This window comes from Meleagris gallopavo, chromosome 3, assembly GCF_905368555.1.
Source record: "Meleagris gallopavo chromosome 3, MGAL_WU_HG_1.1, whole genome shotgun sequence".
Lineage (NCBI taxonomy): Eukaryota > Metazoa > Chordata > Aves > Galliformes > Phasianidae > Meleagris > Meleagris gallopavo.
Genome location: NC_139406.1, coordinates 53,602,310 through 53,614,677, shown reverse-complemented (window position 1 = coordinate 53,614,677; position 12,368 = coordinate 53,602,310). Strand labels below are relative to the sequence as shown.

The following is a 12,368-nucleotide window of genomic DNA, read 5'->3' as shown; positions in this document are numbered from 1 at the left end:
TGGGCAACCTGTTCTAGCGTTTCACCAGCTTCTGTGTGAAAAATTTTCTCCTAATATATAACCTAAACCTGTCTCAGTTTAAACTGTTTCAGTTTAAAACCATTCCCCCTTGTCCTATCACTATCCACCCTTGTAAACAGCCATTCCCCTTCCTGTTTATATACCCCATTCAAATATTAGAATCTCAATATCCCCAATTAAGTTTATTAAATAATAAATCTTATTTATTGGATCTGTTTATGATTAATTGCATTGAACTAATTAACTTGATTGATTTTTGATCATATTCCTCTGCACAAACCTTCTGTTGTAAAAAATAAAATAAAATAACAAAACCAGGAATCACATAGCACTGACTAAAATTAGGGGAAAAAAAAAAAAAAAGACTGATTAAAATGCCCACCCTGGCCTTAATCTCCTTATGCCATTGCAACTCTGCCAAACTGGATCAGCAGATCAGAAATCTGGCACTCCTGATGAACATTTATTTCCATGGGCAAGCACAGCACCCCAAGCTCACAGTCGCATCTACAGTTGGACCATTTTGCACGACAGAGCCAGAGAGATCAGAAGGAATACAAGGTTCCCAAAACTTAAAAGATGTTTGCCGAGCACATTCTCAACACTTTTCTTTCCAAGTCCTGGCACTACTTATTTCAACATTGGAAAACTTGCAGCTCGGACCGCTGGTTATCACATGCCCATGACCAGCCCTTCATACAGCCCTGCTATTCCTCGACACTTTCTCAATCCCATCTTGAGCAATTGTCCCCTCCCAAACAGATATAGACTTCCTTCTCCTAGTCTGGGAAGTATCCAGCATGTTTTAGACATCACCGCAACCCAAACAGTAACAACACGAACTCTGTTCCTGGAACAAAGAGCCGGAGATTCCTGGTATTTAACCCACCTGATCCCTGCTCAGAACTACAAGGCAAACTTAAAATGTAGCAAATCTAAATCTACCAAAAGGAAATTTTTTCCAGACCCTGGATTGGCAACCAAAGCAACACAAGATACTTCTCCAGTCCTGCATTTGCTTTTTAAATTATTCCAACCTTCAAAGAATACATTCCAAATTTGTGGTCAATTAAAAAAAAAAAAAAAAAACACCTTATTTACTCCATCCTGCTTGAGAAATCAGATGATTGTGTAACCCACTTATAGCAAAACCTCAAGTTCTATGCAAATTATGCCTTTTCTACCAGTAAAAGAGTGCAAATGAAAACAAGCACATCTCAGAGCTAATTTGATACTTGAGCAGTGCCAAAATAGAGAGAAAGAAACGACAGAAGGCTTTTTACAATTAAAGCACATGGCTGAGCAGGAAGAATAAAACACAGAGAACAGAGATGCAGAACTTTTTTACGCACAGGCTTCTGTCCCACTGACTCTGTTTGAAATCAGTATATTTAGCAGAGACATGTTTATGTCTGGTGCAGATGGGAAGACAGCATTGGCATGCTGTGTGGGCTCTGCCAAGACCTGCTACTGGAAGAAGCCCATTGCTCCTTTACCTCCTCCTGCCTCCTCACGACCTCCTGTTCCACCTGTTTTCACCTAGCAATATCAAGGGCTGCAGGAAGTACAATGAAACTCTTTTGAAAGCACAGTTCCAACACAAATTCATGAGGGTAAGCTATGATAGAAGGAAATACGGTGAATACTGGCACAGACACTACAGTCCCATCTGAACCTGCAGCTGTTGCACTGTTATGGTTTAAAACCAACAAGCAATCAAAAAAACCAAACCACCATATACTTCACTTGAAGAGATGGATTGGTACAAAAGACGAAAACAAGCCTCTTACTTTTTTTTTTAATTATTGTATATGGTTCTTATTGGATCTTTTAAGATGGCCAGGGTGTCCTATTACTTACCTGCTGAATATTCAAAGGTAAATGATTAAATATCCCATTTTAATTTAAGACAAATCTAATTGATCCTGACTAAAATCTCAGGATTGCAATGATAATTCTAATTTTAAATTTCTAAGACTTGGAGAAAACAAACGAGATCCTTTTCCATGTTCTGTCTTGTACATTATTACAGACTCACTGCAAGTGTTACCACTACCTTCAGCAGATGCATGACTTTGCAAAGTCCATTACAATTTGGTGCTTTGTACCCTTCAGATCTATCCATTTTCAACTCTTTAAAACTCACAGCCACACCAAATGAAAAACTGACACCGAGAGAGTTTAGCCCCATTTTGGATTAGTCTGACTATTTTTGATTCAGAGGCAGACACAAAAAAAAAAAAAAAAAAAAAAAGAAATGTTTGTGGTTTCAGAAGCTTTTCCTTTAGAGCAAAAATAGTTTTGTTTTTAAAAATAACATTTTGGAAGTATTTAGTTCTTAAAATAAAAAAGGATGTCAGAGTGAGGAAAAATCTTTTCCTGCAGCGATCCAAAAAAACCATAGTCACTAAGGTACTAAGTGGGTGACAAAGATTTCTTTATAAATAACTCGTAAATATATACAACAGCTGACAACGATAAACAAGGTATTGCAAGTGAAGAGATAATTGGTAGCAGAGATGGAGAGGTAAGGCTGCTTTCTGTGTACTTAAATAAGCTGTTCAGGGATCAGTCACCAGTGGTGAGTTATTTAACACTGGCGATTCATACTATGCAATACGTAGCATACTGCCTGCTTGGAAGGAGGACGTGTAAAGCTCCATGCTGTCAGTGACCATTTGCAATGACTGTGAAATCAAACTATCATTTGATATGTATTTCTTAAGAAAGATACCTGCACTGCAAATCCTTTATCAAGCTTAAGGAACTCTTCAACTGTATCACCACTAAAATCGCTAACTATTCAATCACATATTCTCTGTTTATTAAAATAGAATCTGTAATTTTAAATACCCTTCTTACAGTTTGTGCTGTACTGGCATGTATCTCTGATGCATTTGTCACCTTCCATGCTCTTATACAGATGACATGTCCCACAGGAAACAGCAGGTGGCTGAAGATGAGAATAATCACTGTTTTTCTCAGTTCCAGCTTTCCAGTCAAAGCATTCTATAGGCGTATGTACTTTGAGATAAGGCTCATACACCTTTTAAAGCAAAAGTAGTGTTCTAATTTGGAAATTTGCTTGGGTGACGCATATAGTCACATTTCAGGCCTTTTCCATGTTTTATCTTTTTATTGTTTTTAAATTTCTCTTATTTCTTTGAGATGCCAGAAAATGTTTCTTGCTGGAAAAGTCTGTGTGATTAAATTTCAGTGATCAATAGATTAAGTATGATTCTTATCTCTGGATGAATTCCTTATAAACAATCAGTTTTGTTGCACCTCTGAATTTCTCCATCCCAAATCTTTGTAAATACTGAGAAAAATTGTAACTGTATTTACACATTAATTGAAAATTCAATTACATATTCATTTGTATATTAATTGCAATTAGTTGTAAGAGTTCCTGGTGACTCTCCCCACTTACATTTCTGAGCTGTTTCTCAGCTGGTAGTTTGTGGCATTCATGACAGGCGTGCAGGGAAAGAAATACGGCAAATATACTGTTACAGTCGTAGTACATACCTGCAGGCATTATAAAAAGTAAACAAATTATCATGAGATGTAGAAACAGAGAAAAAAAGAAAGAAAATTGTCTAAAAATCACTAGTGCCCACAGTTACCAAAGTTGTCCTTTAGATCTTACCCACATAACCCAGAATATCAGCATTTACCCATAAACAACTAGCAAGACCCAGGTTCACCCATCTAGCTTCAGACACAAACTCCATTAAATCATAGAATCATTAAAACTTGAAAAGACCTATGAGATCACCTAGTCCAACCATCAGCCCATCCCCACTGTGCCCACTAACCACATCTCTCAGTGCTACATCTGCATGGTTTGTGAATACCTGCGGGGACGGTGACTGCACCACCTCCCTGGGCAGCCTGTTCCATTTGCAAATTGTGAATTAGTTTCCACTTCTGTAACCATCCAAAAGCCACAGCCACCTGTAGAGCTGAATGTTCGCCCTGTGCCCAGCCTCCCTGCCACACACCACAACTGTTGATGGAGATGCGTCCATGCAAGGTGTGGGATCTAAGTTCCTCTCATTAAGGACCTCATATTTTGATTGGTACTTAAAATTCTGCTGTGTGTTGAAAACCATCCATTGCTTCCATTTAAATTACTTCCTGATTTTTGCAAAATTATAGTCCACGGTAAGTATGAATAAAGAATGTACATGACAGGACTCTATTTTGGTTGTATCTATTTTTAATTTCCAATTCAAAAATAATGTTAAGTTCTTAGTTTAGATTAATTTACCTTTCGAAGCAGATGAAGATACACTCCCCACCAAGACTGAGAAAAAATTAAGTAGGCGTGTAGAGAGAAATTGCTGGAATGCATGGTAATACGAACAACTTTTCCAAGCACAACGTTTCACACACTCTGTGGACTGCTATAAAACAGCTCATGTAGCATGTTTAGAGAAGGAACTGAGGTTCAACCACATGCAATTGTGACCATTTGTCAGATAACTGTATCTCCAAGATTATCAACTTTTGGGCAGAGTGTTGGTGGGCAGATAAGTGAAACTGGAAGCAATTCAGTCTTCATGAAGCTTAGGCCAGGCTTTATATCTGAGAATGTAACACTGGGACAGTTCAAACCCAGCTCAAATTTTTGCCCAAGCCCCAAACTCAAATGGCAGGTAGGACAGCTAGAGCAAAGCCAGAGGCTGGAGATTTAAAGCAGTAGCCTATCTTCACAGCTAAACAGAAAAAAAAGTAACCTCACAAATAATATTTAAAAGTTTTGACAGCTTAATACATATGTATATATCCTGAAATTGTTCACCCTGCCCATGGAAGCACTAAGCTTTTTGGAACAGAAGCATTAGTCAATGAGATATTTAAAAAAAAAAAAAAAAAAAAAAAGGAAAAAGAAAGATAACTCTGCCAGATTCTTGGCAAAGCTTTATCTACACTGCAATTTCCTCACAGAGAGTAAGGTGATGAATTGAAGAGAAGAAAACGCAGGCCAAGGCGCAGAAGGGCACTTAGGAAGACAGCTCTGCCTAATCTATGGGCTGAAGATTAGATATTCAATTCCAGTCAAAGGAATGGTACTCCAGGTTATGTTGTGGGCGTGGAAGATACCACGGTGGGTCCTCGCCAAGTTTAAATGCAGACTGGTTTATACAAGATTATTTTTGGTTAAAGTCACTGTGACACAGTTTCTTTAAGTTGCCCAGTTATGTGAGTTTATGAAAAGAAAAATTAAAAAAAAATTTAAAAAAATTAAAAAAATTAAAAAAGGAACTGTACTGCTCTTTCTCAGATCAAACAGTTTCTTTCTTGCTGATTTTTTGCCAGGTTATAACAAAATAAGGACTGTGACCTGAGCAGGATCTCCTACAGCCAATAAGAAGGAAAACAGTCTGAATAAGAGTTCATGTCATAAAATCAGAGTAAGAAAAGCAGCATGTTTGTGGTTTTTTTTTTGTTTGTTAATGAAAAAAATGAAGACAAAATATATAAATGGCAAAGCTTTTGTAAGCACTATCGCCCACAAAACATATACTGTTCTTGCAGTTTCAGCTGTGATCTGGCAAGGTGCTCACTCACTACTCCATCAGCTTCTGTAGTCAGTAAGGAGCCACTCCTAAGCAGCGTGAAATAGGCATTTTCTTTCTGTCTGGCACTAAATCTTTGCTAACTGATCTTAAGTTTAATCCTATAGTATCTTCTAACTGAATCTTGCTGGCTTCCATGTGGCGAGTTTCTTGGGGTTTTTTGTTTGGTTGGTTGGTTTGGTTTTTGTTTTTTGTCTTGTTTTTCATCGTTGTTCCAACAACTATTAAGGAACTGTATGATTTTTTGTGTGTAAGTAGCTTATGCAAGGCTTTTGCAATGTATTATGAGAAAGCCAAACCTTTCCCAATAGTAGGGGAAGTGGCTGTCAAACAGAGTTCTATCTCCAAATTGTTAAAATATTAATTACTGTAAATCTGACCTTTCACAGCTTCATTAACACAGGAATAACAGGATTCTCACAAGGGACTCTATTCCTCATTCTGCTGTCTGAAATCTCACTGCTCAGGGATTTTTATCAGTGTTTATCACTGCAGTGCTCAACAGCAGAAAGTCCTGACTCCACCGTAAGACATGGAACCAAATTAGTGGCAGAACAGATGGAGGCTGGGCAGAGGAAGGGTGCTCACTGAAGCAATAAAAGTCATTTTCCCTACCCACTTTATCCATTCCTTCAAACATGGTAGCAAAAAGCTTCACCCAATCTTCTTCACCTCGGCAACATACTGTACAAACACAGCTCCAAGCTGAAAAGCTGCATCCTGCCACTAAGAGGAGCTAAAATCCAGTTATCATCAATGATACGGCCATGCTCCAGTGCTGGAAACTCACAGCAGATCCCTCCTCCTCTTCTCTTCCTCCTAAAGGAGTCCAGGTTTCCTCTCTCTTGTGCTAACAGTGCCAAAGAAGAAGCAGAGCTTGGCAGAAAAGAAGGAACCAAACTGCCACAGCACACAAAATTTTCAAGGACTAAATGAAATGCACACTTTTTGACCTGAGAGGAAAAAGTAGTGCAACCTGTGGAAATTTACACAATCTGTGGAGAAAATGAATTGCTGTAACTTGGAGAGAGAGAACTTGACCATATGCCTCAACCTTTGGTTATTCTCACTTTAAGCTCTAAAATATTCCCTTCTAGTATTTAAAATACTGTTTTCTACCAGTGTCATTCAGGTGGCTAATGCAAGCTGATTGCATTGCCTGAAGCTTATGTCTTACCACGGTCTCAGAGTAGAGGCTGCTTAAGTCATGTCTGGGCTGATGGGAGAGAGCATCAATATGGCCACTCCCACTGATCTACAACTGAATACCCATCTCTCCAGGAGAGAGGGAAATACAAGTCTGTTTATAAAAAAAAAAAAAAGTGCACATAAAACTTATTGGTACGTTTCCTAAGAGAGGGCAGAAGAAAGCATATTTAGTGTGCACCAATATTCCCAAAGAAAGGTCATCTCAACACTTTAAAAAGGTTGGAAACTCTTCAAAAAACTTACTTAAAAATGAAGAAGGGAAAATTATGACCAACAGTATTCACTAGAGAAACTTACAGAGTAACCCAACTGAGTAATTTACTGCTTGTGTAGTAGAAAAGCTCTGAAGGATTCCCCCCTTAATGTTTAATAATATACTTACGTTATAATCAAACCATAAAGTTGAAAATAATGAAAATATCCAAAACATGGAAACCTTTTATCTATATGCTTTTTGTTCTAATGACACTCCACAGGATAAAGTCAAACAAAGTCTAGAGGTAAAATGACACCATCATGGCTTATCGCAGTATCTGAGACTCCAAGCCAACCTCCATCAGTAACATCTAGGGATAACTGACCCCAGATACACAGCTAGGTCCAGAAAGCTGTCTCTATCTATCCACAACTTTTAAACCCAGCAGGAGAGCATGAGGGCAACATACTTCAAGTATTAAGGGGGGAAAAAAATGTTTCTTCTTTCTTCACTACCTATACATCCTCTGAAAACTCATCTGTTTCCTCTACACCATGGTACATTAGGTCAAGCACCAGCAGGTCAGATTCTCTTTTCCATTCAGTCAACTTATGACCTGCCCTAATTAGTCACTGTAAACATTATATGATCAAGAGAAACATATTATTTACTTACCAGAATAAGCAGAGTTTCCAGCAGCTTGCTTGTTTTGCTAAGGGATGATTTTGGAATTGAATTAAAGAACTGCATACGTAACTTATTAATTTTTATATTAAGGGAAACAAAGAGAGCTCCCAGAAGACCTCCAAGCATTCCAAGTAGGATGGCTGGAATGAAGGCCAAGACATGCACGTCCAGCAAATTCTTAACCTGAGTTGAAGGAAGGAGAAAACGTGTTCTGAGCATCCTGCCAGTGACATGAAATATTGCATCCTTTCCCACAAAACTTGACACGACAAAATAATTTCTACACAAAAAAATAAATCTTTCCATCTTTCCTTATGTTTTAGGGATGCAGCTAGTTAATTTAAGGCCAGTCTCACTTGAGGCAGTGTACTGCTCTTACACACCTCACAGCAGTGGAGGCAGCAAGTAGACACTATCATTGTCACAGATAGATCCATTAGCCAGTTATTTTCATTCCTCAATGACTGTTAAGGAGTTGAGCACATAAAGCAGTAAGTTAAGGAAAGAAGTATTCTCTTGGGCCCATCTTTCCCTGGGGAATAGTAATGAATCTAGCAGAAAATTCTATGATGTGCTGCAGTTACCACAAACACTCAGCACCTCAGGTTACCCCCAAATAATGACACACTGGTCTGAGTGGTGCAGTTTGAAAGATTTTGCTGGACCAGAGCCTTGTTCACGGTATCTATATCTACCTCATAATTTTGGAAAGTTAACTTGGGTCAGGACAATCCTAAGCACAGATACAGGTTGGGCTAGAGCAGCCCCGAAGAGAAGCATTTCAGAGTGTCAGTTGATGAAAGATTCAACATGAGCTGGCAATGTGCATTTACAGCCCAGAAAGCCAACTGCATTCTGAGTTGGATCAAGAGAAGCGTGACCAGCATATGTAGGGAGGTGATTTTGCCCCTCTACTCTGTTCTTGTGAGACCACACTTGGAATACTGCATCCAGTTCTGAAGCGCCCCAAACCAGAAGGACATGGAGCTGTTGGTGCAGGTCCAGAGGAGGGCCACAAAGATGATAAGAGGGCTGGAGCACCTCCCCTATGAGGACAGGTTGTGAGAGGCTCTTCATCCTGGAGAAGAGAAGGCTCCGAGGAGACCTTATAGCAGCCTTCCAGTACCTGGAAGGGGCCTACAGGAAAGCCGTGGTGGCACTTTTTATAAGGGTACGTAGCAACAGGATAAGGGGAAATTGTTTTAAACTGGAAGACGGTAGATTTAGACTAGACAAGGAAGAAGTTATTTACTGTCAGGCTGGATGGACTGGAGGGAGGTGTCCCTGCCTATAGCAGGGGTTGGAACTCGATGATCTTAAAGGTCCCTTCCAACCAAAAACATTCTATGATTCATTGTCAGCCTCAATTCAACCATGTGAATTGAGTGCATTTTTAAACGCTAAGTACAGCTGAAAATTGATGCTGATCTGGAACAACTCACAGAAAAACAGATCACAAATGTAGGATATAATCTGGCAGCTGGAATAGGAATTAAATTTTCTGCTCAATTCCACAACAGGCAACAAGGATTAGAGCAGTATCATGCCTTAATATTATCTTCCAGTCAACAAAAAGAGGTCAATAGATTGGTGGATATCTATTAAAAGCTGTGAGGATATTATTTCTTTAGCCCAGGCTTAGAGATACATGGTGATTTTTTTTTCAAGATTAGGATCTGGACAAAGTAAGAGATGATGAAACATTCAAAAAGCTAACTGGAAGAGAGAAATAGGGGCACACATGAAGGAATGGCTTCAAAACTGCACTAGGATAATACTTGGGGTAGTTATAAGAGAAATTGGCATCCTTCCTTGAATTGCTTGAAGAAGCCCATAGGACCTCCTACTCAAATTATTTTTTCTTCCTCTTTTTATTCTTTTTCCTTAATCTTATTCTCATACATCTTCCAGCAAATAGTGAAAATTTTAACAAGTCTACCAGAAGGCTGAGCTAAGCGCTGATGGTATGATCTAGAAGAATAGCGCCAGAGCTGAAATCCAGTCAGGCCTGAAGAGCTGATCCATGGGTGCTGCAGACTGAGAGACCTGGTCTGGTCTAAGCAAGGCAGAATCCCAGCTTTCACTCCCAGACAACTAGGAGCTCAACACTTGGAGATGCACTCAGAGGAAGTCAAGAGTGGCTGTAGGTTTATCTTGCCTTTTCACTGGACTACAACAATTGTATATGAACATATTGTACATGCAAACCAAACCTTCAGTGATATTATTTTTTACCATCAGCTGCATCAAAATCCATCCTTTTCCAAGGGATTTAAAGAGATCTAATGTTTAAGATATTAAAATTCAGAAAGGAATAGCTCAACTGGAAGTAGTGGCAGGGTATAATGTTCTTGTCAGTGTCAGCCACAGGCTTTGACCAGTCATCAGGAAAAAATCTGTTTGCTATAGAACAGTCTTCACCTTTACAAAACATCCAATGGCCTACATAAAATTAAAGTGAAGCTTCCTGAAAATCTCAAGCTCTGGAGTACAATAAATTCTTGTAACCTTATCTTAAATTGAAGGTACTAAAGAAAACAGTTTTCTGAGAAACAAAACCCACAGGCTTTCAATTTAGAGTTTATCCACTGTAAACTGTGTTGGTTAACGCCACAAAACATAAAAGAAGCAAAATTTCCCCTGAGCCTAGGGTTCAGTGAAATGAAAATATTTCTAGTTATCTCACCAACTTGAGAGCCAAAAACTATTCAACCCTGACAGAAGCCACACTGATAGTAAGTTAGCTTTTCCTGCTAATGACACTAAGAGAAGATTGGAGAGAGAATCCAGCACACTTTTTTGAAAATATCTTGAAAGGAGTGTTGAAAGAGCCATGTTTATTGTAAAATAGCCACCAAAGTAAATTTACTCTCCTCTGTATGTGCAGCTGTCCATTACACAATCCTTTGGCTTCAGAAATAAAGCTGTCTTCAGCAGGCCTGAACTCTTCCCTATTCACTTAGTCTCACCTTTCTGCCACAAATTTATGTCATCTTGGTTGTGTCACTGCAGGTGTTCATCAGACTGCATGGTGAGTTGGTCCACAAAAAGGATTTGAGTTGAAAACCACTATCTTCTCCCATTACCCCAGCTAAAGTTGTGGTAAAGCAAATAGACCTCAAATACTTTTGCATAGCATGCGCATATTAAAAAAGTTGCCTGTTTTCCAAATCATAATATGCCTACATATGGAAAATCTTTTTTTTTTTTTTTTGCGCATTGATAGAGAAATACAAATCAGAAGAAATACAGAGACCAATTAAAATGATCAGGGAATTACCTTAGGAGAAAAGTTACTTAATACCAGAAAGTGGACTGGGGTTCGTGAGACCAGGATTTTATTTTTATCCCTCTAAATGACTTTCAAGTGACATCATAATACAAAGAGTATTCAGACAAGGAGTGAAGATCTTGATTCTCACACACCACCATTGAATCATCTCGCAATGAAGGTGAGTGAAAGACATAATAAAAGCAACTATTTTTAGGTAGACACAAGGTAAAATTGAAAGCATAAGGTTGTGTCATGCTGGAAGAAATAAAGGCTGAAGGTCACCTCTGTTGTGAAACCAGGAACAAACAGAGATTATGTTTTTAAATGTTTAATCTGTAAGCACAAAAGAACAGGGCCACAGTACGGCAATGTCTGCAGCAACAAAGGAGAGCTTAAGCCAGCCTCAGAAGAAGTCATTGAACATCTTGTACTACAATGTAAAATGAGCTTTTCTATTTAAGTAGGGACTGCAAAACAGCTGTCTTTTATCCAAGTGATTGCCAGACATAAGGCACGAAGGCTCCTGCGTCCACTGATCTGATAATCACACATACACTATTCTTCTTCCTTTTCGGTCCCAATTTCCTGCTATTCCCCCAAGAATAATGTTGAGAGAAACAAACCTAAAACCCAGCATCTCATTCCTTCCACATCCACACAGTACATACCCAAAACAGAATTCTTTTTTCTGCTTCAAAAAATCCGAAGTGACCTCTGTAAACAAACCCATAGAGCGAAGAGGACAGCAAATCTGTGGTGAAGGTAGCTGTCAAGCAGCAAAAGAAGGTTTGCCAGGCCAGCCTGATGTCCCAGAAGGAAGACACCTCCTCCAGCGTGAACAAGAGCCCGCCAATAGGGGCACGAAATACTGAAGCTATTCCTGCTCCCGCACCAGCTGTAATGAAGCTGCGCCTGCAACAAGTAGTAGAGGCAACACCTGGCTAACTGAAAAAAAACAACCAAAACAAATAAGAAAAAAAAAAACCCTCCAGAATCACAGTTTCAATTCAAATATGAGTTTTATAGAACTGAATTTAAAGACCTGACGGTTAATTGTGGGGTTATTATGACACCTTTCATCACTAGGTTCTGAATTCAGATCTAGTCTCAGATTTGATTCTCATGAGTCAAGTTCCTGGGACTACTTGGCAGATTAGCAATACAGTGATTTCAATACTGGGGCTTGTGGAGAACACATGAGAATCCAGTAGCAACAGTGACCAAAGCACCCCATACTGTAGTAAAGTATTACATAATCATACTCTGAACTCTTAGGGCTTTCAGTCAGCAGGAAAGGGGAAATGACAATTCATTCACAGATTTCCTTCATACCATAGCAATTTTTCTCTTTCCTGATCTTCAGCCTTGAAAAAATCCTCAATCCTAGAATATCACA

General features: G+C 39.0%; 1 protein-coding gene across 1 annotated transcript in view; it reads right to left on the bottom strand.

Annotated features, from left to right (window-relative positions):
- Window positions 1-12,368, bottom strand: part of LOC104910315 (chloride channel protein C-like) — an 82,088-nt gene that overhangs the window by 54,500 nt on the left and 15,220 nt on the right. The window contains exons 7-9 of the mRNA XM_085221061.1: window positions 11,641-11,884; window positions 7,687-7,881; window positions 3,452-3,549 (exon numbers count right to left, since the gene is read on the bottom strand). Coding sequence (XP_085077187.1) covers window positions 3,452-3,549; window positions 7,687-7,881; window positions 11,641-11,884 — 537 coding nt within the window. The remainder of the gene's footprint in view (window positions 1-3,451; window positions 3,550-7,686; window positions 7,882-11,640; window positions 11,885-12,368) is intronic.